Source organism: Ammospiza nelsoni, chromosome 5, assembly GCF_027579445.1.
Source record: "Ammospiza nelsoni isolate bAmmNel1 chromosome 5, bAmmNel1.pri, whole genome shotgun sequence".
Taxonomy (NCBI): domain Eukaryota; kingdom Metazoa; phylum Chordata; class Aves; order Passeriformes; family Passerellidae; genus Ammospiza; species Ammospiza nelsoni.
Window position 1 is genome coordinate 33,044,529 of NC_080637.1, and position 27,066 is coordinate 33,071,594.

General features: G+C 37.4%; 1 protein-coding gene across 2 annotated transcripts; it reads left to right on the top strand.

Annotated features, from left to right (window-relative positions):
• Positions 1-215: 215 nt before the first annotated feature.
• XPOT (exportin for tRNA) lies at positions 216-26,553 on the top strand. 2 transcript variants are annotated; one of them, XM_059472180.1, is made up of 26 exons: positions 330-444; positions 2,810-2,918; positions 3,871-4,004; positions 5,808-5,890; positions 6,962-7,018; positions 8,472-8,541; positions 9,704-9,922; positions 10,503-10,687; positions 11,035-11,203; positions 12,458-12,694; positions 12,988-13,026; positions 15,560-15,622; positions 16,585-16,709; positions 17,585-17,729; positions 17,875-17,994; positions 18,176-18,270; positions 19,030-19,099; positions 19,383-19,621; positions 20,098-20,383; positions 21,602-21,791; positions 22,975-23,091; positions 23,177-23,292; positions 23,797-23,844; positions 24,754-24,825; positions 25,390-25,446; positions 25,918-26,553. In XM_059472180.1, exons 3-26 carry the CDS (start codon positions 3,945-3,947, stop codon positions 25,942-25,944), a joined length of 2,889 nt encoding a protein of 962 aa, XP_059328163.1. In that variant the 5' UTR covers positions 330-444; positions 2,810-2,918; positions 3,871-3,944; the 3' UTR covers positions 25,945-26,553. The 2 variants fall into 2 exon arrangements, with proteins under 2 accessions (XP_059328162.1, XP_059328163.1); XM_059472179.1 differs by lacking the exon at positions 2,810-2,918 and having other exon boundaries at positions 216-444.
• Positions 26,554-27,066: the final 513 nt, after the last annotated feature.

The following is a 27,066-nucleotide window of genomic DNA, read 5'->3' on the forward strand; positions in this document are numbered from 1 at the left end:
CGCCAGCCCGGGCCCTGCCCCGTGCACGGCCCCAAGACGGTCGCTCCGGCCGCTACTGCAGAACTTGCACCGGCGGCCGAGCCCCGCCCCGCCGCCGCTGACACGGCACTATTTCCAGACACTGCAGGCAGTTCGGTGGCGGCCCGGGACATCCCTAGTTTATTTCACCGCTTCGGCCGGTTTTACAGCGGTGCTGGCTGTACTGAGGCGGGGGGTGGGACTACGACTCCCAGGCTGCCTCGCGGCCGGCGTACATCCCGGCGTGCCTCGCGGCCGGCCGGCTTGGCGGAGAGGGGTGGTCCTGCTTGGTCTTCTCCTCCTCCTCCTCCTCCCGCCGCCAGCCGAGGCGGCGCAGCCCGGCCCGGCCTGCTCCCTGTGCTCGTGGCGGTTGCGGAGCTGTGGGGGTGGGCAGGAGCCGGCGGCGATGGAGCACTGACCGGGAAGGTACCGGCGGGGGGACGCGGGCAGGACGCGACACGCGGAGCGGGTGACTCAGCCCGGGGGGGAAGGGGCAGTGTGGGCTGAGCTGGCGGCGCCTGCGGGCTCCTGCGAGTCCCCCGGCCGGTTTCCTCAGCCCGGGGCCGCCTGCCCACCAGCCGAGAGGCTCCGGGAAAGGGGGGGAGGCACCGTCGCGTCCGCGTGGCCCAGCTGCTGGGGAACAGCGGGGGCTGCAGCCGACCGGGCCCCGCCGGTCCCGCCCTGCGGGTGCCACGAAAAATATCTGTGCTTTTTCTCTGCTAATGCACGCTGTAGTCTGTGGTGCGGTTCTGTTCGCGGGAGCTGCCGCCTCGGTGGCTGTCCATCCGCTATGGTTCTGGTGGGGGAAGGAAGAAATCGTAGGACGGCAGCGTGAGGGGACGGAGGGAGGCACCTCCCCGCACTTCCATATTCCGCTGGTCGCGGCGTGGTCGGAGCGGCCGTTCCCCAGTGCGGGTGCTGGGTCCCTGCCTGCGGCCCGGGACGGCGCCGGGCCGGTTTAAGGCCAGGCCGGTTTAAGGCCAGGCCGGTGGCTGTGCCGCGGAGCTGAACGCGGTGAATGCCCGAGCGCCCGGGCCGGCTGCGCTGCCGAGCCCTGCTGGCTCTCCCCGGCCACCGGAGACCGGGCTCTGATCGCCCCTGGGGAGGGGGCAAGGAGGCCTTGATCCTTACCGGAGTTCCTGCCGGTAAAATTGTGCCTGAAACTAGGACCTAATGTCACTTCCAGAGAGAAAAACTTTTCTAGTCCAGTTGAAAAGTTGTCGAAGTAGCAGTAGTTACACAGTTGTTGGCTTTAACCGCCTGTTAGGTCAGTGTAAAGGGTCTTGAGCCCAAAGAGGCTGTAAATATGCCCAAGGTTTGCGGCAAGCAAAACCGCAAAAAAGACTATAAAGGATGAATTTTAATGTCTTTGTTTTATTAGAGAGAAAACTTGAGGAAATGCAAATGAGGCACACCACTGGCTCCCCCTGTGTTACCGCATCTTGTAAATACTTAAAATGACTGGTGAACATGAAGCTTTTTATAATTGCTGATTGTTCCCGTGGTTAGCATCTGTAGTTAAAATGCTTTGAATGCTTCCATTATTGGGGCATATCTGGATTGAAGTTACACACTTTGGCCACGTCTGTGTTGCTCATTGGGGAGTCTTGCCCAATTGAAGTGGGTTGAATTTTTTTGTTTTTCTGCCTCCTTTACACTATGAAAACAGTCTTTACTGTCAAATGTGCTTTTAAGTATTTAGTAGGGGAAAAGGAGTAAATGATTTTGATGTGACATACCTGTATGACTTTGTTGGTAAGGAACTGCAGCCTTCTAATTACTGTAAGATGAGCTTGCCACCTGTCGTGGTGTACTGCTCAACAAAAAATAACGTCTAAGACAATACTTTCTGCACAGCTGCATATTAACTATTAACATTATCTATTTTTTTTTATAAATAAAACTTGCTTTAGTGACATATTTGATGTTATAGCCAAGTGAATTTTGTGAATTCTTAGTACTACTAAAATCAGTTCAGTTTTGCTTTTGAAGTGTAACTGGCTGGTTAAGTAGACACGTGGCAGAAAAGCTACCTGCTTAAGTAAAACCATGAGGCAAGAAAAGCTATTTTATTAGTTTTCTCAAGAGGCTCATTCAAATATTTTATCTCATTGATTGTCTTTTAGAGCTGGCTAGTCAAGATGAATCTGAGAAGTCTATATGATAGAAGTTGAAATTTTAAATGCACTCATGAGGCATTTAGAAAATCAGGAGAACAGTTTGGTATTGCTGTTAGCAGTAACGAAGGAAGGGAATACATGTTTGAGTCATGTTATTTTAATTAGTGAAATTTGTCACCCAGGTATAAATCATCTGCCCAAAAGATAAAAATGTACTGATACCAGCAGGTAAATATGCAAAAACAGTCTCTGTATATTAAATGGTTCTGTAACTCTGGACCAGACCCTAATCACAGGATGCAATAAAAAAAATCATTTTCCCCTACAGTATTTTACCTTTTTTTAGTCTGTCTTTTCTAGGTGTTGATTGTGGGGAAAGCAGATTGGGGGCTGGGGCTGCAAAGGGAGAAGACTCAGCACAGCAGTTTAATCCCTAAAGGTTCTGCCCCTGAGGGGGATCACAGTGACTAAGGCAGTCTGTGAGGCCTCCTTTGCCAGGAGTCATCACTTTGTTCCAGACTTTCTGGTTTCTGTACTGCCAAAACCTGCAATTTTTTTTGTATGAACTCAATTTTACTTATTAAATTGCTTTTCATTATGCATAGTGTATTCTGTCTTGACTTTTCTATAAAAGTCTGTTACCACGTTAAATTTTGGGCTCTCCTTTTCAGTTCTGCTTGCTGTTGCTTGTCACTGTGCCACCTTTCTTCCCGTGGGGGAGGGTGAACAGTAGAGCTCGCACGAGACACAATACTAAGAAATTAGAAGTTCTACCTATGGGTATGTAGGCAGCTTGGAACCACAGCTCCTTTGTATTTCATCTCTTCCTCTTGTCTCTTCCTTTCCCCTGCCTCCTACATGCTTACATAACCAGGCCTGATTTCAGGCCTAATTAACTATGTTACCATGGGTGGGGGAGGTGGGGCAGAGAACTGAAGGATAGATGGATTTTTGTCCCCTCTTGTTATTTTACAGCATCCTGTGATTTGACAGAGAAGTTTTAATTTTTTAAATTCTCTGTGTTTTACTGGAGCAGTGCAGAACAGCCCATAGCATCATACCATCTTTAGAACGTTTTTCTAGCTTAATTGTTAATTTTACACTGAGTTTTATAAATAAAAATCATTGCTAGTGAATAAGCACCCATTGGTAGGAACAGAAAACTTTTATTAACAACTTAGTGTGGTGTGTTTTTTGCTTAATTTCTAAGACACTTGCATGTGCTTTAGAAGAAAGATCTCCTAATGACTTTGCCCCCACCACTGGAAATACTTCATAAGTGGGTGTATGAAGCATCTTATCTATATTGGAGTTGAGTAGAGATTCTTTTTTGTGTTTTTTTGTAGTTAGGTTTGGGGTGGGGAAAAAACAGTGGCCTTTCATTTAAGGAGTAGATTTGTGCTTATGTTGTGTCTTGCTGAAACTTCTGCGTGCTTGAAATTTGTATTTAAGCCTTTCAGCTGAATACTATACATAATGCCATCTTCCTGTTAACCAAGTTCTCTTTTCAAGAGCATTGAAATATATGGAGACTTTTAAGTTCCCTTATTCAGTACTAAATACAGTACTGTGAAAAGTTGATTAAAGGACTTAGAATTTGTACTGTAGCATTCATGTTTAGTTGGAGTACATTCTTTGAGGTTTGTGGGCCACCTTGTGTGATTGTTGCTGTCCAGGTTTTAATTTTACTTGTTCTGCTGAGCAAATAAAATTTCTCTTTCTGTATTTGCAGATGATGGTATTTTGCCCTCCAGAAGCAGTGGGCAAAGCAGTTAGGAGCAGGAAACAACGAATATAGCAATAGACATGGATGAACAAGCCCTTTTAGGGCTCAACCCAAATGCTGATGCAGACTTCAGACAAAGAGTATGTAATTAATTTCCTCTTCTCTCTGATAACTGGAGGTGTATTGCAGTGCAAAAAATCGAATGTTTTCATGGGCTGCTCGGGGTTTGTTGAGTTTGTTCTTTGAGCCAAATGCGTAGGATTTGTGGTGGCGAGTACAAAGCCAAATCATGTTGCAAACATGTAAGCTGAGGGATATGTATTATCAATTCTGTTACATTTCAGTTTGATTTCATTTAACATGCATAGAATTTAATTTTCTGGACTCTGACTGTTTTATTTTTTTCAGTTCTTTGTACTTGTTGCTCAACTCCTTACATAGATTCTCATAGAATGAAAATCAGCCACAAAAAACAATTTGCTTGAAATTAGCCTGTTGATTCTTAGATGTTTTTAACTATCATCTTAATAGGTTTAGTGTCATTTTAATGAAATATGTGGATTTAATTGTAGTGAAGCTTGTGTAATTGTAAAGTAGGTTAAGAAAGTAATCATGATATGTGGGTAACATTTACTGCATAAGAGATGATCCTATGAAAAGACATAATCATTTATATAGCTATTTATTGAGTAATTATCTCTGCTAAATGATTACCATGTTGATTTAACTGTCTACAAGATAACTTCTAGTAAAATCTTCCAGGAATGAGGATGTTAATACCGTGGTTTTGTGTTGGTAAAACAGATCCTGGAATGTTTAGAACAGTTACAGATTTGCTAAGTGGCCTGTTAAATATGTTGGTTCTGGGTATTTGTCCTTTTTAAAGGATGGATATAGCTAATCTTTAGTGATCTGTCAATAAAATATCACTAAAATTGGAAACTTTTAGATTTGACCTTTTGACTATGCAGTCTGCTGAGTTTTTAAATATTTCATAGCAGAAGGGGACCTGCCTTTTCCACAGTCATGTCAAATGTGACATAAGGGTAGTATCAAACCATTTCTAGTAAAATCATGCATTAAGAATAAGGAAATCACTAGTACTAACTACAGGAAGTGAATTCTTATTTTAGGACTTAGTTCTGAATAAATACTTTGGAAGATGACTATGGTTAATGGAAGTCTTTATGAACTAATACAAAAAGCAGCCCCTAAAAATATCCAACAGCCAAGCCCCCTTTGAAATACATGCATTCATAGAATTGATATAATGTTGTTAATCTAATTTCTGCTTCAAAACTTGCTTTACTGTTCTGTATTACAGGCCACACTGAGCCTTAAAGCAAGTAAGTGAAATTAACTGTTGTCAAAAGCTGCTTAGGAGTCCTGATAAGTAACATGATTATTTAACATTTGGTAGAGGTTTTCTCAATTTCTGTAGAAGATTCATATACTGACAGTTGTCCAGGTGGTTAGTTTTTGAATGTTTTTTGAGCTTGGAGCGTTGAATACAAGCAAAGTGGTGCAACAAAACAGGGAAACGTTTTCAGTGAAAAATCTAAACTACCACTTCTTTAGAATGTGTGGAAGGAATTGTAACTTGGATGTGAACTTCCCCCTAAATGGAAAGGCCCTGAGCAAGCTGCCCTGCTCTAAATGTGTCTCTGGAGTTCCATCTAACCTCAACACTTCTGATTCTATGACTTCCATATTCAAGTTACAAAAGTCTTTGTGTTGAATGTGAAGTGGAAATGGGTACCTATGATATTAGCATTTGGAAAAAAGCCTGCTCAGTGTCAAGGTGATTAGGGAGCTACTGGAGTGTATCCAAATAGTGTTGGTGTTTTGAAGAACAGTTGTTTAAATACAAGGGAAAGTGTGAATGAGATGTATTGCTATGTGCTTTGTTCTTTTTAAAGTGTAACTTACTTTGATTTTTGCAGGCACTAGCCTACTTTGAGCAGCTCAAGATATCTCAGGATGCTTGGCAAGTCTGTGCAGAAGCCTTAGCTCAGAGCATATACAGGTAATGTAACTAATAATTTCTTATTGTCATTAGTAATATGTGTGGGTCTGATTTAGCTGAGCAGCATAATAGGCAAACTAAATTGTTGAATGTTAATATGTCTTTGTACTAGTTTTAGTATCATAGTGATCTGTGGCCTCTGTATAATGCCTTTCAACCAGGAGCAATGTATAAATCCAACTCCATAGTAATTTAGGAGCCCAAAGACTGCTAGGTTTTGAAATTCTGAGGAAAAGTGCTGAGAATTGCCCCCTGTGAGACTATAGACTTTATATGCTGTAATATCATAAGTAGTTCCTTGCCCCAGTTCTGTGGACTAGGCCATCCCATTTTTCAACATGCATAGAGTGTGTAATCACCACTATTTTTGCACATAGTTGTGTATTTACATCAAAAATACTAGGTTGTCACTGTTTTATGGAATAATTCAATTTGGAAAGAAATTGAGGGGTGCATATCTCCTGAATAATAGCAGTAGTTTATAGAAATGCTTTTTTGTAAATGATTTATCAAAACTACTGACTCCATCAGAATGTGCAGTAATTAAAACCACATAAGATTAGAAATTATAATCTTTAAAATATTCATTATGGTTGTTGCAAGTTTTAGATAATAAGATGAAAAAGCAGTGTAGATAACAGAGTGTGGAATGTCTGTGCTTAATCTACACCCCAGTTTTTCTTTACCTTTGATTTTTAAGATGCGGAGTACAATCTGCACTTAGCGTAGTAGTGGGCCTCAAACATACCATTGAAGCCTGACAGATTTTTGTAAGGGCAGGATACTGTAGGTATTGTAGTTTTGTTTATTCAATACTGAAATCAAACCATAACAAACAGGTGGTTGTAGAAAAAAAGACTAGTATCAAACATAAATATTAGCTTAACAGTTGCTCATTTCTACTAGATTGACTGCTCCACTATTTGTCATTTTTACTTTGAAGTAACAATAGCAGCAGGTTTGGTTTTTGTCTGGTGCCAAAGGGGCAATCTGATTGTAATATTTGAGGAACTTTTTTCTTCACAGAAATGTGAACCTTATTGCTTCCAGTAACAGAATTTTCTTTTCTAGTGATGATCACATAAAGTTCTTCTGCTTTCAAGTTCTAGAACATCAAGTTAAGTTCAAGTGAGTAATTTTACTTGACACCATCCATATACATCTGTTTAATTTTCTGTTTTTATTCTGCTTGCTAATGAAACAGTATTTGTTCCCTAGTTGTGATTGATGAGGTGTCTGTAGTCTGGTGCAGAGAGCTGTCTTGTATTTCTTTCCCTTTTCCTTGGAGAGGTTTTGAGCAGCATGCTGTGCTCTCAGCTAGTCTAACACATCTGTGGCCCAATGCAGACCCAGTGAGCAAGGACTGCTTGAAACTTAGCTATCCCTGTCTGGAGATTCAGGCCTTACTCTGTACTCTCACTGATTTTTGCAGCTGTGCTCTGTACTGAGTCCTGGACTTCAGACAGAGCCCTATTCATTGAATGGCCATGGCAGAGATATTGAGAAAGTAGTCTTTTCACTGAGTGGTGGTTTCATAGAACCATGACTCTAGGGAAAAATACTTTTAATAATATGAATGTCATTGCACAGAACTGTATTTTTTCTCACTTTGGGCTCCCTTGATCTGGAATTGAGCATCATGGAATCTTTGAATATCATTGCTTGTGATACACTGAACTGGTCAGGAACTTAGATAGGATATAGATGTATTTTGTGACTGATTTTTACAGTTTGATATGAGTGCAAATGTTAAACACTTTATTTACCCAATTTTACCTCACTGTCTAGTTTTCTCTGCTTGTTTCATTCCTGTGACCTGCTTCCTGCACTATGTTTGTTCTTGTTTCCTGGTGCTTATTTTCTTTCAACATTTTCAGTGGGGTGTTTTTTTTCTTCTCTTTAATGAATAGTTGGCTGTGACTGGAACACTGGAGTCCCATTCAGCAGTCATTCCTATTAAAGACTCTACAAGCCAATAGCTAACTCTCTTTGCAGTAGAGTATTCTCAGCCTCACTAGTCCTAGCAGGGGTATGACTGGTTTTTGAGGTGGGCTGGATATAATGTCAGTTTGCCAGGACTCTATGTACGACAAAAAGCAGAATTACTTCCTTGGGTTTTTTGACATAAGGCTGATAGTAAATGTAGTGTAGGTCAGATCAGTGAAGGACCTCTTGTACTCAATAGTGATAGTCTTCAATGTGTAGTGAACAAGTTCAGGCATATACAGATGTCTCTTCCTTCTCCCTTTGGCCTGTGCTGAAATGTTTATTTTTATCAGGGTCATATGTCCTGCCCCTAATAGAGCAGCCTTCCTGCAAAATTTCAAGCTTCTACTCCAATATAGGACGCAGTAATGACTCAAAATGTGATGCATTACTATGGATAAAATGTTTTTTATTATCTTTGCCTTTGAGTCAGAATTTTAACATGCAAATAGCTTTGTAAATTGCTGTCCTGGAAACTTTTCATTTACATTCATGTGGAGCATTACATACCATATAAAAGAGTTTTTGCTTTGCTGAGTGTTGGTGCTTGCCATGAAGCACAGTTGTATTTTGACCTCAATATTTTTTGTTTCAGATACTCTGAACTTACTGAAGTCCAGCAGCAGCTAATTAGGGAAACACTCATAACATGGCTGCAAGCACAGGTATGTGTGTTCTTCACTGCAGTCTTACATGTTAGGCTTTTAGACTAACATAGGGCATTGAGTGTGGACTAAATGTTTAATCTGTTGTTTGAGTATAAAGATGGCTTCCTGAAGATATTTGGTATCTGATTGTTAAAGGTTTGTGAGAAACTTTTAAATCAAGTGTTGTAAAGAAGTCCATACCTGAATTTAGTATTGAATAGATAATTCTTGCATCAGATAATGATTGTGGTTTAATTTATTATGTGTGAAATAAGGTGTATTAAAAGTTCCCCTTTAGAGAGACTAAATACAGATTCCTGATGTTCCTGAGTGTCTGGAGGAAAAGCAGGCCTGCAAATTATTTTTCTAACACCCTGCTGAGTGAACTCCTGTCTGCTTGGAGTGTTGGCAGATGTTTATCACTCCTCTGTGATAAACCATGTTAGTACTGTGGCAGAGTATGAACTATTCTTTCTTGTGGATTAGTTACTGTAGCCAAACTTGTAGTATCGGCCCCACCCAGGAGTTTGCAGTCAGCAGAAGTATCCACTGGTTTGCCCACAGCTGCCATTATATAGCGTCCATTGCACTTCTGCACCAAAGATTAACGTAGTTGCCGTGAAGAAAACTTAACAATAGGAAATAGAGTGTAATACAACTTTAAAAACAACAGATGATTTTCAAGTGGATTAAATTGCTCTTCTCTTTGTGGCAAACTGTTCTGTTTAGGAGTTTCTGAAAGGAAAAGGAAAGGAGATTGGTAGTGGCGGATTTTTTTTTCCCCCTTAGAGTTAAGAACTTCCCTTTCTATTTGTAGGAACACTAACTTTCTATTGCACTAACATCTAACACAGGCACAAGCTAGCTACAGGAGCACTGTACCTTTCACCAAAGTGGCAAATGATCATTTAGTCTTTGAGTAGTTGTGGTGGTTTTGCATGGGAGGCATTTATGGAAGACACTTTGTCTTGTACTGAATGAAAGTCTTAGGAGTGTATTCCCTATTGCAGGACACTTTGCCCAATTTTCCTTCAAATTCCTTGGAAATGTAAGGGTTTATTTATTGGTCTAGGCCAGGAAGAGAGGTAGTATATTAACTACTACAGAGAGATCAACAAACCTGTAGGATTCTTCTCTAATTTATTGAGAATATACAAATGAAATGTCTTGTTTCTACCAGATGCTGAATCCCCAGCCTGAGAAGACTTTTATTCGCAACAAAGCAGCACAAGTCTTTGCATTGCTTTTTGTTACTGAATATCTCACAAAATGGCCCAAGTTTTTTTTTGACATTCTGTCAGTAGTTGACCTTAATCCACGAGGTGTGGATATGTACCTCAGAATCCTGATGGCTGTTGATGCTGAGCTGGTGGACCGGGATGTTGTTCATACATCAGAGGCAAGTTATTATTGTGCATGAACACTTGTTTTAAAATTTTAAGTTCTCTTACTTTAATTAGAGTAGAAGGTTTTTAGATATGCTTTTTTCCTGTGGCAGCTCTGCCTTAGACATATTAGGTGGTTTAAATTCAAAATATTATGTTTAGCTTTGTTGTTTAATGCTTTTGATGATTTCATACTTTTCAGCTAATTTTTTTTTTTGCTTGGAAGCTTGCAAACAAAAATTAATCAACCAGGTTTGCCAGTGTAATGCTAGACTGACTCATTTTTAAATGTTAATGTTTTCTAGTGCATGTTTTTAGGGGTCCTAACCTCTTAGAAAAGTCCATTTAATGATTTAGAGGACCGCTCTTCTTTTTCTGACTTTTCTTTCAATTTTCAGGCACTGTGGATAATAAAAGGGAAAACTTAGGCTATTTTGGTTTTATTTGTTGGAAAGGAAAGAAACATTCTCTTTGGGTTTCTGATTTATCTTTCTATGACACATGATGTCTGGCATCTGGATACAAAAATGCTACTCATTTGACAAGATGCTGATCTGTGACAGGACTGATTTTATCCTTTTTCTGTATTGATAGGAGGCTCGTAGGAACACCTTATTAAAAGATACCATGAGGGAACAGTGCATTCCAAGTTTGGTGGAGTCGTGGTACCAAATCTTACAAAATTATCAATATAATAACTCAGAGTTGACATGCCAGTGCCTTGAAGTAGTTGGAGCTTATGTATCCTGGATAGATTTAAGCCTGATAGCCAATGAAAGGTAAGAAGGTTTTTATGGAAAGGGTTTGCAAAAATCACTTTGGCAGTGTGCTGACTGTACAGAATGAAATATATAAAAGTCCTTCAAAGATGACTTTTAAGTCATCTTTGGAATTTTGGGAGTTTTAGGAGAGTGATTGTTTTTGCAAGCCAAGCTGATATAATGGCCAAACTAAACACTACCCTGTTTGCTGTGTTCTCTTTAAAAGGCATAAAATGTTGGGGTTTGCCAGTACAATAGAAAAAGAATTGTAAAAAGAGATCATTGTAAATATGCACACAAATAATATAAAGCTTCTATACAATGTTACTTTGTATGTATAAAGCTGAACTATTTTTTCTCTGAAGGTTTATAAATATGCTGCTAGGTCACATGTCTGTGGAAGTTCTCCGGGAAGAAGCCTGTGATTGTTTGTTTGAAATTGTAAATAAGGGAATGGACCCAATTGATAAAACAAAACTGGTTGAGTCTTTATGTCAAGTATTGCAGTCTGCTGGCCTCTTCAGTATTGATCAGGTTTGTGTACTGATTTTTAACAATAGGAATGAGTCATAGGTTTCTGACATTTTTTAAGTAAGTTGATGCACAGAAAATTATAAAACAGTCCATAAATTAGAGGGAAGTACTTGGGCTTCTGCATCAAAACTGAACACTTCTTACAGTTTTCTCATGCTTAAATTGAAGAGCTTGTTATTAATGTTCATTATTAATTTGAACACACAGGGTTTCGTTCTAGAAGCAGGGTATTATGTAACTCCCCTGTTCTGTTCCTCTCCTAAAGCTTGTTGTGCTTACTGTTAATTTGGCTTCTGTGTTTCCTTGTCTTGAATCTTCCCTCCTGAATGATTCTGTAATAGGTATTGTAGGCAATATAGCTGATCTAATGTCTCACCTTAAAAAAATCTGTGCATAATTAAGTAGGGCAAAAAGCTTTCTTAAGGACACGTATGCTGTTTTGCACATGTGCACCATCAAACGTGAGGCTGGAAATGCTTATCTGTTAGCTGGAAAAGTGTACCTACTAACTAAACATATTTTTCTGGCAGTTGCCGTGTTTAAGGAGCAACTGTTCGCTCCCTGCTGTGGAGAAAGAGCAGCCAGTCCTTATGAAGCTGTAGTTCTTAGATTGCAAGGCTTTTAACTCTTTTGAAACCTTTGTCAAATTTGTCTTCCTACTAATACAAATTTTGCCTCGGTCTTTCTTAGATAAACTTGTTATTATTTCACTTTTGTCTAGTTATGGCAGAGACCAAAATGTCCTCTTGAGGCGGCTGCTTTAGGGGTATTTCTCGATTCAGATCAATGTATTTCTGCAAAGCAAGCCAGGAATACTTAATATTAACTCACTCTAACAGGCAGTACTGAAAGGTACTTGTTATCAGTATTTCTGAAGTGAACTGCAGCTGGTAACTCTTTGAAGTTTTTCCATAGAAAGATTTTCCTCTTATACAGCCTAGAATTTATGGTAGGCATGTGCTGCTGCTTTTATTTTGAACCTTATTGCTGTAAAGAGAGAAACAAACAAATCTGAAGAGATGAAGCAAGCTACTGTTGTGTAATGGAGGGCACACAAATCTGGCATTGCTTTAACTTTTTTCTCTCTCCATTCCCAGGGGGAAAACAACCAATTGTAGGCAATTGGTAGTTTCCAGCTAGGAGACAAGTGTTGGTTTAATTCTATATAGTAGACATGGGTGGTACAGTCTGTAATCTTGTATTAATTAAACATAAGCTCTGTTAGTATTTTTAATCAGGTGTCTTTTCTTGCAGGAAGATGATGTGGATTTTCTGGCCAGATTTTCTAAGCTGGTCAATGGGATGGGGCAAGCATTGATAGCTAGTTGGACTAAACTGATAAAAAATGGTGATATGAAGAGTGCTCAAGACACTCTACAAGCTATTGAAGCAAAAGTGGCCCTGATGTTGCAACTTCTAATTCATGAAGATGATGACATCTCTTCTAACATCATTGGCTTTTGTTACGACTACCTTCACATCCTGAAACAAGTAAATACATCTGGCTTCAATTTAACACAAATTCTGACATAATTTCATTTGATTTTTGTGGGAATGTCTCATACTGACTTGCAAAATGGTTGTTTTACTAATTAGCATTCTGTTTCTTCACTGCCTGTGGTTATGCTATTTCTGTTGTGTTTAGAGATCTGAAGGAGTTGAGTTAAATCTTGTGTTAAGGGGAAAGGCAGATCATATGGCTGTTAAAAAAGCAAGTCTTTCTCTTAGACAGTAATGAAGGAGTAAGAATGCAAAAAAAATAATGCTTGAATTTTATTTTCCAGCTTTCTGCACTTTCAGACCAACAAAAAGCTAATGTAGAGGTAGGTATTTTTTACTACAGATTCTATACTTCAAGGACACATTAGATCAGAATGTTTCATTTTGCTGAAACAAATAATATTTAATTTTCATGCCTCGGTGTGTATGTGACAGTAATTAAAAGTAAGGACAGTGTGTTCCATCTTTTGCTAAGTAACTACAGTTGTTTCTTTAAATAGTAAGCCTATATTGAATTGTGTATGAAGATGAAAGCTATTCTAGAGCTGGTCTTCCCAAACAACCCTTAAGCATATGCTTGGCAAGCTCCTCTGCAGGCTATACTGTTCAAAGAATATTCTTAAATCAAACTTGTTTCTTCAAGTTTTTATTTTTATTAAAACTTGCCCTTATTCCAAAGGATTGGAAGAAGTCTAGGAAGGATTGTCATAAATATATAACTCTTAATAATATAAGTTAAACTTCAGAAAGAAGCAACAATTGAGAGATAACAATTGTAATTATTAGCAGTCATATGTTAAACATTACATCAAATATACATTAGCTCAAGTCAATAATCTCAAATTTATATATAAAACCTGAAGTTCATGTCCAGTTTTGGAGGTAGTAAGCTTATATGGATTTTTCAGTCCTGTCTGCACCAGTGTAGATGTACTGATTTGGATGTTGAACTGGTTAGATTGGTGTAGTTATTTCGTAAGTTCATACAGCTAGCAGGTTTGATTCCTTTACAAAGAAAATGAAATTCTGTACCTGTTCTAACATGACAAGTTGAATCTGGATAACTGCAGTGTAGAGTATCTTGATTTCCTTTTGTCTAATGTCTGTTTAATTTGGATTAGGTAACACAAAAAGCAAATTTTGATAATAGCACTGAATCTTTTTATTTTTGTGACTGTTTTTTGTTGTTACAGCTAGATCAAATAATGTTACTACTGCAGTATACTTAAGACACTGAAAGCTGGAATATATTCCTACCCTGAAATATGTTGGTTTAAGTTTCTTTCATACTGGAGATTTTCTTGTTGCAAATATTTCTCAATTTTACTGAGCACTTCTTGAGGATTTGTGTTAAACGGGGAAACAATTGTTACAAATATTTTTCTTTGATCCACCTCATAATAAGAAAGTAATAGGAAATAGTCTAAATCTTATTGTTATTTGCCTTAAGCTTTAAATGTTGTGCTTAGCAGCATTCCTTTAAAGTTTTGCATTTTAAAGTATACACTTTCAACTTGTTCATTATTTGAACAGGAAAAAAAGGAGGCTTGTTTCTTGTGCCTCTGAAGTTCCAAAGCTTTTTCTCATCAGCAGGATCACATTTTTAGTTCTTAGAATGACAGATCTTTCTAAACATTTTTGGCTACAAGTGTATTGCATTAAGGTTTTGCAGTTATTTTAATTCTTAAATATCACTTCTTACAGAGAAGCAGACACTTCTCACAGGTCATGGTGACACTTAGTGTCAAGGTATCTATTTCTGCAAGACGACCAAGAATTTCACCTCAGTAACTTATGTTTAATCCATTGGTCTGTTTTGGTGTTGATGAATTTCAGGTTTTGCAGTTAAAATGAAAGATAGTAATCATGGTTTATTTGTCAGAAGGTTTTTTTGTTTCATTTTGTATCATTCAGACTTAAGTAGAGCTAAGGTCAAGCCTTTAAAGCTGCTTTAAGATGTACCAGCAGTCCCTACTAAGGTTATATTGCACTTTATTGCTCTAACTGTCCGACAGCTTGCTGCTGCAAGTTATGGACAAAGTGTAGAGAGACCTTCCCATTGAGTGACAAGGTGCAGAAGGGGGCCCCTTACTTTCTAAACTCCTCTAGAGAGAAGTCTAGGTGCAGCTGGATCCAGTCTATCTCCCAGACTTGACAATGGTTTATGTATAAAGGATTGTGTAGGTGAAGCTTTTTGCACCTTTGTTCTGCAGGATTAAGGATGGTAAACCAAATCTATAAATGATTGATTTTATTGATGTTGATGATAATGATTAGACTAAAAGACTCAAATCAGAAGTATTTACCACATGCAATGGATAGTAGTTACAGGTACTACAATATAGTGACTGTTTCTTGAAGCAATGTTGAAACAGCTGTGTTAAAGATGGCAAAACAATTATTGAATAGAGATGGATTTTACACACACCGATTACTATGAACTATTAGAGAAGTTGATGTTATACCTAAGCTGACTTATCCCTTTAAAATAGTATTTTGGACAGCCTTTTCAGTTTCCTCTGCCTAGTTCAGTCATCTTGATTGTTTTCCATGTGAACTGAGCAGCACAAATTACAAGCAGGAAGTAAAGCTTGATAATACTGTCAGAGACTGAGAGCTCCAAAAGGTCTTTGCTGTCTGTCTGGAATAGCATCTGTGTATTGTTTGGATATAATCCATCTATTTTGATTTGGGCTGTTAACTTTTGTTAAACCTCTGAAAAGAATAGTTTAAAAGGATTAAAAATATTTGTAAACGTATAACACTAGCTACAATGTTTTCTTTACTGTAGTATTTTTCACGATTGTTTCTTATAACTTGTCTACTTCTATGCTTAATGTTCTGTTTTTATCCTAGGCAATCATGTTGGCTGTTATGAAGAAGTTGACATATGATGAAGAATATAATTTTGAAAATGAGGTATTGTGTTGTAGTAATAAACAGACATATGCAACTTAATTATATGTAGTAAAACTTGCTCACACTTACAATACGTATTTTTCATAGACTAAAGATTTAAAGGCAAGAAGTAAGGTTCCATAGGCTGAGGCTTTTTCCTATATGAAAAGCTTCTAGACATGTCTGCATAGGACAAAACAATATAGTAAAAGTATATCCAAGCCAACTGAGTTTACAGTATTTGTGGCTGTGTTTGTACAGAGCTATTCCAAGCCAAGTACAGCTGTGCTGATAACTAAACATAGCTGTTGAGGTTCAGTGCAAATTTGCATGTTTCTGCATGTCACTTCTGTCTTGCAAAAATACATGAGAAATACTGTGTAATGAAACTCAAAAGAAGTGCCACTTGTGCTACTGGAGACGGTCAAACCTCTGCAAAAATGAGCTAAGGGTGGCGTAAGGTCTTTGATTTCATTTTCCTTCCATGCTTAACATCTCTATCAACCAACAGTAATGATTATGTGGGACAGACTTTGTCCCAGGCTGTTGAGAGAGCAATAGTCTTAAAAGGGTTAACTTAAGCTGTATCCAGTCCATCATAAATGTTGTCAGTCCAATTCAAAAACTAAGCTAGATGCTAAGAAACAATGTCTTTGAGGACTGAGTCAATTTTTAAGAATTGCATTAATAAGGCTTTGCCAAAGGCATTTTCTTTCTTGTACTTTTGGCTGGTTTTCATTTTGGAAAGCCTTTTTAGTATGTTTCTGGACAGAATGCAGTGATTCTCAACATACTATATCCAGCCATAAAAGAAGCCTGCTTATGCTACAAGAGCCCTGGATGAGCATTATTGCATTCTCTGAGTGTGCTATACTGGTTTTGTATGTATGTGTTTTTGCTTTAGGTGTATTTGTCTAAAATAGTTGTGGGTGAATTTAAACATGAAAATAAAGACTTTACTGATGTGAATTTTTCTTTGGTAGGGTGAAGATGAAGCAATGTTTGTGGAGTACAGAAAACAGTTGAAACTGCTGCTGGACAGACTTGCTCAGGTTTCACCAGAATTACTGTTGGCATCTGTCCGCAGAGTTTTTAACACTACACTTCAGTAAGTTGGGGTTTATAACTTGATTTGTATGAAGCCTTTTGGGCTTAGGTTTTTATTTTCCTTTTGTAAACCATCAGTATGTAGTGAAATGTGTGATGCAGCAAGGTGAAGTCAGTTGACAGAATGAGCTCATTACAACTTAAAGATAAATACGGTTTCGTATCATCTGTTACTCAGCCCTCAGAAAGAGAAAACTTTCTTTTTGTAACCTTAAATGGCAGCTTTTCTTTCCTAGAGATGTTTCTGGATCTTTGTCACTTACCTACACAGCACCAGCTGTTTGCAGAGGTGTTCACTTTGCCACATCTCATAACAGTGTCCTTGAGGTGTAAATATTATGTATTACTTTTATCAGAAAAACAAAGTTGGATGAGGGGAAAGAAAATCTAATGAAGTATTTTTGTAAAAAAAAAAAGGTAGATCAAATCCTGGAAACTGCACACAAGTAAAGAAACATTACTAGTTCCCTGGCTAGGAGGAGAGTTTTGTGTATACAAACAGAAATCCAGTATTGTTGGTGGCTACCTTGTACCTTAACTGAGTCTCTTCTTATGTGAAGCTGAATGGATTGCCCTTGTGTCATAGTAGGTGTGTTTTATATCTAAATAAGCACAACAGAAATCTGTAGCTTTCAAGTGGAAACTGGCAAAAGAAAGCTGGTGGTGATCTGATGAGAAGGTGGTATTTTCGAGGATAAAGTCTCTCAGAAGCATCTTGAATAACTGTCTGAGCCTTCCAGTGTTTTACTTAGTTTAAATGTGTTCTTTTTATGCTGTGCATCTGAAGAAGGTTTAAAAGAAAATATTAACATAGTATAATCGTGATTATTTGATAAAGTACTAAAGACTAACATGATCTTCATATTCTTGCCCTAGGAACTGGCAGACTACACGATTTATGGAAGTAGAAGTGGCAATAAGGCTGCTGTATATGTTGGCTGAGGCTCTTCCTGTATCTCATGGTGCTCATTTCTCTGGTGATGTTACTAAAGCTACAGCTTTACAAGACATGATGAGAACGGTAAGCATGTCTTGAGAGCTTTTAAAAAGCACCACTAAAGCCTAGAATGTTTCAGTTCTCATGGCTCATTGTAATGACCAGCATATGCTGCAGTTAGGTTTTCTAAACAGCTAAAATACTAACTTGCTAATGCTTTTATTTGTAGCTGGTGACTTCTGGTGTTAGTGCCTATCAACACACATCAGTGACTCTGGAATTTTTTGAAACAGTGGTTAGATATGAAAAATTCTTTGCTGTTGAACCTCAGCACATTCCAACTGTACTAGTAAGTTTTGTCTCATTTACATTTTTAACTAGCTGAAAACTAGTAAGTTCTTTAGACTTAAGAAATTTTCCTATTCTCTGAAGGTTCCTAAGGAAGCTGGGTTTCTTAACTTGTTGAATGATTACATTTTCCCCCTGCTTTGTTTAGACACTGTAAGACTGAGATGCTTTATTGATTACAGATGGCATTTTTAGATCACCGTGGTCTTCGTCATACAAGTCCCAAAGTACGGAGTCGAACAGCTTACCTCTTTTCCAGATTTGTCAAGTCTCTGAAGTGAGTAAATAAATGTATCCTGATGGCACTGAAATGACTACATAGAACATTTCTGTGTGTCCCAGTTGTCATTGGAACAGCCTAGGTTTCAGATGGACTGCAATGAAGTAAAATACCAAAGCAGTGCTCTAGCAGCATTGTTCCACAGTGTAGCAGTGGAAATACTTGTCTCAGAACAAAGAAGTGGAATACATATGCCTGGTTTATTTTGATCAGACGTTAAAGCTGATCAACAATATAAATGCCTTTTCTACTTTTTCTCAGTAAGCACAGCTGAGTGTGAGAGGATCTAGAGACTTTCAAGAGTAACTATTCCCTGTCCCTAACTAAATTTTGAATTCTTTTGGAATTTATACTGATGAAGTTTACTCAGTGTATGAGTCTGTTGAACAGTCCTGTCCTTTAGGTCTTATTTCACAGGCATGCATTTCATTTAGAGGCAGAAGAAGCTCAGAGGTGGCTCAGATTTCGGTATGCTTTTATTTTTTCAACTGTTCAAAGTACTTCACTTAAATGAGGCATATTTTTAAAAAATTAAAGAAATGGTTATTTCCTACTATGCCATGTATTTATTTGGCCTACCACTGGCATCATACCTATAAGCCAGATTTTTCTGCAGCAATGCTTTGATATTTATAGGGGATTCATATATGGAGAAGGCAGTTTAGCACCTAACTTCACAGCTTACATAAAGTATCTTGAAACCTGTGAAAATGAATGTGCTTCTAAGTAGTGTTATGTACTTGTGTTTTACTTCAGTAAGCAAATGAATCCCTTCATTGAAGATGTTCTGAACAGAATACAAGATCTGATGGAACTTTCTCCTCCTGTGAGTATTTGCAGTAGGATTTTTTAAGGAGTGAAGCTTGCACTTACCAGTGTGCCTGAGTACTTCTTAACTGTAAGCTTAGCATGCAGACATTTAAGCACAAATAATTATCCTGCTTTTTTTGTATGAGATCACTTGCACACCTTACTTTTGTACCTAATTGTAATCATCTTGCTTATGTGGGTTTCTGGGAGTATAGGGTCAAGATGGGTGTATATATAGAAGGTAATAAAGCCTTGATAGAGGACACTTAGTCAATTATGCCTGTTATCTTCCATTGTAGGAAAATGGCTACCAGGCGCTGTTAAGCAGTGATGATCAACTTTTCATTTATGAAACAGCTGGAGTGTTAATAGTTAACAGTGAATACTCTGCAGAAAGAAAACAGGTTCTGATGAGGAATTTGTTGACTCCGCTGATGGAGAAGTTCAAAGTATTGTTAGAAAAACTGATGATGGCACAAGATGAGGACAGACAGATGGCACTGGCTGACTGCCTCAATCATGCTGTTGGGTTTGCTAGGTAGGTACAGCACAGTAACACTGTATGTTTCTGGTTTGAGTAAAAAGGAAATACAAAGGCTTTACAGGGAGGAGGGACTGAGATTTCTATTTATTTACCTAGAAAGTCATCTGTGGTTGTGGAATTTCTTGTGATAGCTGAGAAAATAAGTAAAGTCCCCTTCGAAGAGTCTGCTTTAGATGGATATACAGAGAATATTAAGCAAGTTCATAATGAATCAGCATGTATTTCTTTGCTCAAATAATTGTATGGAGCTAATTGAATCATATGTTGTTGGTAAATTGTTAGAATTCTCAGAAACTGCCAAAGTGATACTCCTTCACATGAAAATATTCTGTTCATTACTTCCACTGGTTCATGAAATGGAGTATTATAGTTTATCAAGTGCCTGGGTTGGAAAGCATTTGTTCTGTGTTACTGCTTCTTCACTGTACTGGAATGGGAGCTTATGTAAAACTTGATGTGTGCTTTTGCAGCCGGACCAGCAAGGCTTTCAGCAATAAGCAAACTGTAAAGCAGTGTGGATGCTCAGAGGTTTATCTGGACTGCTTACAGACGTTTCTGCCAGCTCTTAGTTGTCCATTACAAAAGGAAGTTCTGAGAAGCGGTGTCCGCACTTTCCTTCACCGCATGATTATTTGCCTAGAGGAGGAAGTTCTTCCCTTCATTCCTTCTGCCTCTGAACACATGCTTAAAGATTGTGAAGCAAAAGATCTTCAAGAATTCATTCCTCTTATAAACCAAATAACAGCTAAGTTTAAGGTATGATAGTGCATAAGCTTTTCAGGGTCAAGGTGTTGCTGAGAGATCTTTGTTTCTAGTTCCAGAAAAACAGTTATGTGTCAGAACCCGCCCTAAAAATACTACAAAAAATAGTATTTTGAAGGCTGCTATTGGGAAACATTGTTTTTGATTACAGTCATATGTTGCTGGACTCAGTGTGATTAAATGACTGATTTTTTCTTTGATTTGTCTTAAATGTTTATATTGTGTAAAATTTTTCGGATTTGATATTTTAAAATACTACTTGCATCACAAATTTTTCTTATTGACACAATTAACTTCATGTTCTCCACTGAAGTTTTAAGCTAATGTTGCAAATTAGCTTACAAATACACAAGCTTTGAAGTGAATTCTCATCTTTTATAATGAGATTTCCAGAAGATAGAGATACAGAAGTATCAAATATGTGTGTAAGGAGGAATACAGACTTATATCTGGGATAACAGATAATTAAAAATAGTCTGTGAAAGATGAGAAAGGTAAAATAAAAAAGTCACAGGAGCAAGGTGGAACAAATACCATGTTCAGGTGTAATGTTTTAAGTTTGTATGATACAGTACTATTCTTATTGTAATATGGTAAAATAAGCTTCTACAGTCTCACCTTGAATACTTTAAAGGCATAGTAAAGAGAGGGTAAAAGATAAAATCTTGCTTAAGCATTAACAAATTAACATATGAGTTGCTTCTTTGTGGAATTCTGATGTGACTGAATAGCACATGCCTTCAGTTTTTCAATTCATAATTAATTTAGTGCCCTTAGCTATATTTTGCACTAAAAGTGTTGTGACAAGTTTATTCTGTAATGTCAGTAGGAAATATTTAGTAATCCTTAAAGAAAATTTCTATAAAACCTGACCTGTTGCCAGTTTTAATGTCTTAGAGATGGTATTTCAGGATATTTGAAATTGTCTGTCTGAACAGAAGAATGAAAAATCCTGAAAAACCTTTTCCTACACAAAATTATGCTAGGCAGGACTAGTTATTTTTGTGCAAAAGGCTTAAAATAGGTGGTGTGTAATCAAGGTGCTGTAATGTTCATGGTGACCTTGATGCAACTTGCTGTGTTGTAAGTAATTATATGACATTACTAACATTAAAAGTGTATCCAAGCTGAGAATTCTAACAAGACTTTAGTTTTAACTTCTTAATGTTCAGTTTCTCTTTTTGAGCTGACACCCTCTTCTGATCTTCACAGACACAGGTTTCACCTTTTCTGCAACAGATGTTTATGCCACTACTTCATGCTATTTTTGAGGTGTTGCTCCTTCCAGCAGAAGAAAATGACCAGTCTGCTGCTTTAGAAAAACAAATGTTACGGAGGAGTTACTTTGCTTTTCTGCAGACAGTAACTGGAAGTGGAATGAGTGAAGTCATAGCTAATCAAGGTAAGGAATCCAGTTTCTCAAAGGATAGTACTATGGTTATTCTCACCCACCTTTTATTTAAAAAAATTATTAGCCCAGTTCCTGGCAAGTACTATTAACTATCTTACAATAGAATGGATTCATGGAAGTACTGGGTTCAGCTTGCATGATTCAAATTATCTGTTGTACAGGAATTTGAGGTTGTGAAATCAAGCTATAATAGGCATAGTCTTCCTTTTGTACTTTTCAGCTTAATGTGATCATTGTGCCTGTTAAGACAAGAACAATGTATCCTGTCTTCGTGTATCATTGTACTTGTCTGGTGAATTGGAGATCTACACTACATACCAATGTATAGCAGTGTTCAGACTGCTGGGCAGCACCACTCACAGCTGCCACTATTCATTCTATTTTTGGAAAGACACATCAGTAAATCCTGTAAACTTTTATTACTGTTGCCTTATCTTGTTATCTATGGTAGAAGGCATCATGTGACTTAGTATATGTAGTTACCAGGTTTTCCCCACCTTTACTGGCCACATGCAAATTAGTTATTTTTCACGGTGGGAATTTGAAGTCAGACATCTAGTTGCTTGATACTGTAAGTGATTCTTTCTATTTAAATTCCATCAAAATGGATAGGGACTTCAGAAAGTTTAAAGTGACTCATGCGGTAAGTGAAGCTCAGAATTCCTTTTCCCTGTCCTAAAATGGTGGTAATACTGCTGGGACAGAAAAAAGTAGTGAGAGCTTTCTTGAAAGAGGCACTTGGTAGTTGTGATGGGCCAAGAAATTTTTAAAGAGATCAAACAAATAAGCATAGATGCAGCACAGAAATTTCAAATGTTTGAAAAATATCTTGTCATATGCTGCAAGATAAGCTAACTTACTTCAGTGCTGCTGAGTTTTAATTAACACTTCCAAGTCAGGTAGAGAGGACAAATTTTTTTGCCCTCACCTTTGTGTGGGTTAAAGGCCAGAAGAGCAGTTTAAATCTCCAAACTTAAAAAAAAAACTAACCTAAATAAGAGTTGTCTTGCATCGTAGGGGAAACTTCCCAAATATATTTGAGATTTGTGCAAAAAAGAGCTATTTTGAAGTTGAAGCATATCTTCCAGGTCAGTATTAATATAAAATAGTGTATGAGTACCAAAACATTTTAGGCTACAGTTTGAAGTAACGAGTTCATTTTAATGTGTTTAAGGTGCAGAGAATGTGGAACGTGTGTTGTTCACTGTCATTCAAGGAGCAGTGGATTACCCAGATCCTATTGCACAGAAGACTTGTTTTATTATTCTTTCTAAGCTGGTGGAGCTCTGGGGTAAGAATGTCTTTCCAGAATTCCTTTCCATCTGCTACTACCCATGAAGAAGTAATAGAACTGGAAATATTTTTTTTCTTTTTAGGAGGTAAAGATGGACCAGTAGGTTTTGCAGACTTTGTCTACAAGCACATTGTTCCTGCGTGTTTCTTAGCACCTTTGAAGCAAACATTTGACTTAGCAGATGCTCAGACAGTACTGGTGTGTATTATGATTTTTTTGCATTCATTCCTCTGAGGCAGACTGAAGCTAACAAACCTACAATAGCCATGGAGATTAAAGATTGTCATCTCAGAAAAAAAATCCTTTAGGTTTTGCTGGACTTTTTTTACACTTAAGTATTTGTATGATTAATTATTGAATATTGTGGTGGTGCATCCTGTAGTTTATCTAGGCTCGAAATCAATTGGAGATCAAAGTATTTAGCATTGACCTGCATTACCTATTAACTAATGTTCAGGGAAAGCAAATAACACAGAGTGGTCTGTTCTCTAGTTCATTTTGGATTCAGCTGTGCAGAAGCTTTTCTGATTTTCTGATGAGTGGAACAGAACCTGGAAGGTCAAGACTTGGCATTGTGTGAGGGGAAAATGAAGGGATAATAGCGTGAACTAGCCCTTGTTTGGGGTCTCATTAGGTTCTTCAGCTTTGAATAGTGAACCAGTAGACCAATGCAACAGTCTAATGCTCTGTATTACATTTCAGGCTTTATCAGAATGTGCAGTGACATTAAAAACAATTCATCTCAAAAGGGTAAGCTTCATCATACTTCATAGGGAATAACTGTCACATGTTTCTTTCTAGTGGTTTTATCAATTTCCAAAAGTTAGATACTTACAAGGATGAATTCCTACTGTATTTTTATATAAAATAACAGAATTATCATAATGCTGTGCATGGATACAGGATCCAGTAGTTGTACCTCTTGATAAATGAATGCAAAATACCAACTCTTCATTAAGGAGAAAAATCTGCTGACTTTGTTGCTGTTCTAGTTCCAGGGTAACTTATGTGAATTGGGAAAGTTGATTCACTTTCCCTTGGTAGATCTGTTGGATTATGTTTGTATTCTGCCAGCTTGTGCAGTAATCCTTCCTGTGCTGAAAGTTATCTGATAAATATAGGTAAAGAAAACAAAAGCTGAACTGTTAATCAAAATGTTTGTTTCACTCGAAGGTTTGGACATTCCATTTTATTATTGCTTAGTTCACTGCAGTCAATGTTACAAAAGAAGTACTGTGCTCATCTTCTCTTGGCTACTGAATTTTGCAATGGGAGTAGTATGGTAAAGCAGTAGGCAGATGCTAATACCCAGTTATTTTATTTCTTCCAAATGTCAGTGAAATTAGAGTTGCCTCCATAATTAACTATCTCTTACAGTTGACATGTAACAAACTGTTTGGCTCCATTGTAATTCTTACTTCAGTGCAATTTTTAGTGCATTTTTCTTCTGTGTAACAAAAGGTACCAAATTGCAGTAGAATCTTTAATGCCAAGATTGAGAAATCTTTTTTATGTGCTAACAGCTAAGAATAAGTTAAACATTTGAAAAGCATTAATTTTCTGTGAAATGGTGATGTAGACCACCATACAGTATAGGGCTATGATTTTTCCATCTGTTAAAAAAAATGCATTAAGAAAATGTGTACTGCTTTTTTTTAGGGTCCTGAGTGCATTCAGTATCTTCAGCAAGAGTATTTGCCTTCTTTGCAAGTAGCTCCTGAGATAATCCAGGTAGGAGTTCCTAAAAGAATACTTGGAAAACTCTTTAACACTTTGATTGATTGTTAAATGCAGAGAAATGGATATTTACAAAGTTAACCTCCTTTCATCTCATAGTAAAATTTACTCAGTTATTGCATATGAGAATAGGATTAATTTATCACAAGGAGTAAAGATACTGTAAAGGTACCTTGCAAAAACAAAATTCGAGTGCATGTAACTGTCTAAGCAATCTTCCTACTTAAATTCAAATTTTCAAATTTTAACTTGAAGATATCTTTATAGATAGTCCCATTTTTGTCTCCTCAGCCAAAAGTGAACAAGATATCCTGTGCTTGGAAAAAAAAAAAAAAAACAACCCACCAAACAAATAGTTTTTCACCCTAGAGTCTATTTGCACTATCATAGCCTTTTACAAATTTTTATCTATAACATGCTTTTCTTCAGTTGTACATTAGGGAAAATACAAATGAATACCAATGGCTTTACATATGAATGTATCTCAGGTTGCTTTGTTGCTTCCCTGAGTTACTTCTTAGTTATTGCTTTTAGTTATTTCTTTGTTTTTTCCTACAGGAATTCTGTCAAGCACTTCAGCAGCCTGATGCTAAAGTTTTTAAAAATTACTTAAAGGTATAAAGATTTTTTTTTTCTTTCAATAGCTTTTAGTTCCATACCATTCAGTCATAGTAGTGACTTGGAGTAAAACCAAAATACTGAATTATTTAGTAGTTTTCAGTAGATTCCTATTGGGAATCTCAAAGGAGCAAAGCAGTTAATTGGAAAGACAGAACAAACAACAACCTGCATCTATAAAGTTGTCACTCATTCTTAGCACCTTGCTGTCTCAGTAGTTTGATATTCTTGTGGCTTTTGTTTAATAGCTGAAAAAGCAATAATGTGATCCTATAATTGTGGAAAGTGTTAGATAATTTTTGAGGGTGTGAGCATAAACAAGTAGCACAAGTCAAACCCTTAAACTTAATGTGTTAACCAGTATGTTAAACACAAAAAATAGCTCAGTCAAACAAGTTCTCTTATACCTCAAGCATTCCATGTCTTACATTTCCTTTGTTTTAATTTTTTAAAAATAATTTTTTGCAGGTTTTTTTCCAGCGAGCCAAGCCCTAAGGAAAGTACTGGAATCTCATGTACCTGTTTCCATAATGCAGAACTCTGGTCCTTAATTTATAAAAATGCTAACTCTTGTGCCATTCAAACTGGTCTTGTTTTAAGAAATGTTGCTTTGTGCTCACATCAGTACGTACTTTAACCTTCTGCAAAAAAGAAATGCAAATCCCCCACCTGTGTCTCAGACATGAAGGTATGTGACAACATGAAAAATTATCTGTATACACAAACTTTTATTATGTATAGGATGAGTTAAGCTTACACTGTAACACATAGAGCAAGGAAATGACACTTATTTTTTAAATTAAATGAATGAAATGTAAAAATACCTTCAGACCATAGCAATGGTTATTAAAATGTGTACATTTTTGATACGGAGTAAAATGTTTTAATAAGACATAAAATTCATTTGTTCATGTATGGTGACATGAAAATAAAACAATCAAAGTCCTTCTTGTAGATAGTCATTTTATTGAAGTTGTCTTAATGATAAAATATATATATATACCTCCTATAAAACAGATTGGTGTAATAAATGATTTCACTTAAAAGTAGCATCTGGTTCTATCTTTTTTTTAATAAAAACAATAAAATTTGATGCAGTGAAATGTCTAAGTCTTTCTGAATCATTTCAGCTGAATCTTTAGAAGCTACAGCATTCTTGAAACTTCTGACTGTTACATCTGAGTGGAACCTGGCAATTTTTCTGGTGCTTAGGTAATAAATTATATTGCTCCCTTGCATGTGGAAGATGCTGGCACAAAGAATTGCATTCACTGCAATATTTCAGTAGCATTAATGGTGTAACAGTGATTTTTAGTAGAATGCTGCTACTTTTATTTTTTTAATTCTGTAACATAACAGGTTTTTATAACTATCTCATAGGGGCAAGGGGAAAGTTTGAGTCTTGCCATGCATGGGATTTATAATACTTTCCTCATGAACTAATGTCCTTAGTAAAAAGCTGACTTAGTTCTAGTGTAATCAGATGAGCATTTTTCCTACACCCTGTGGTGCGTGTTCTTTAATTGAAAAGTAAATGGGAAGATGGGCCAGAAGCAGCATCCAGGATCAGACTGTTGTGATGTTTTGAGCATTTTAATTTTTCACTGAGGGAAGAAA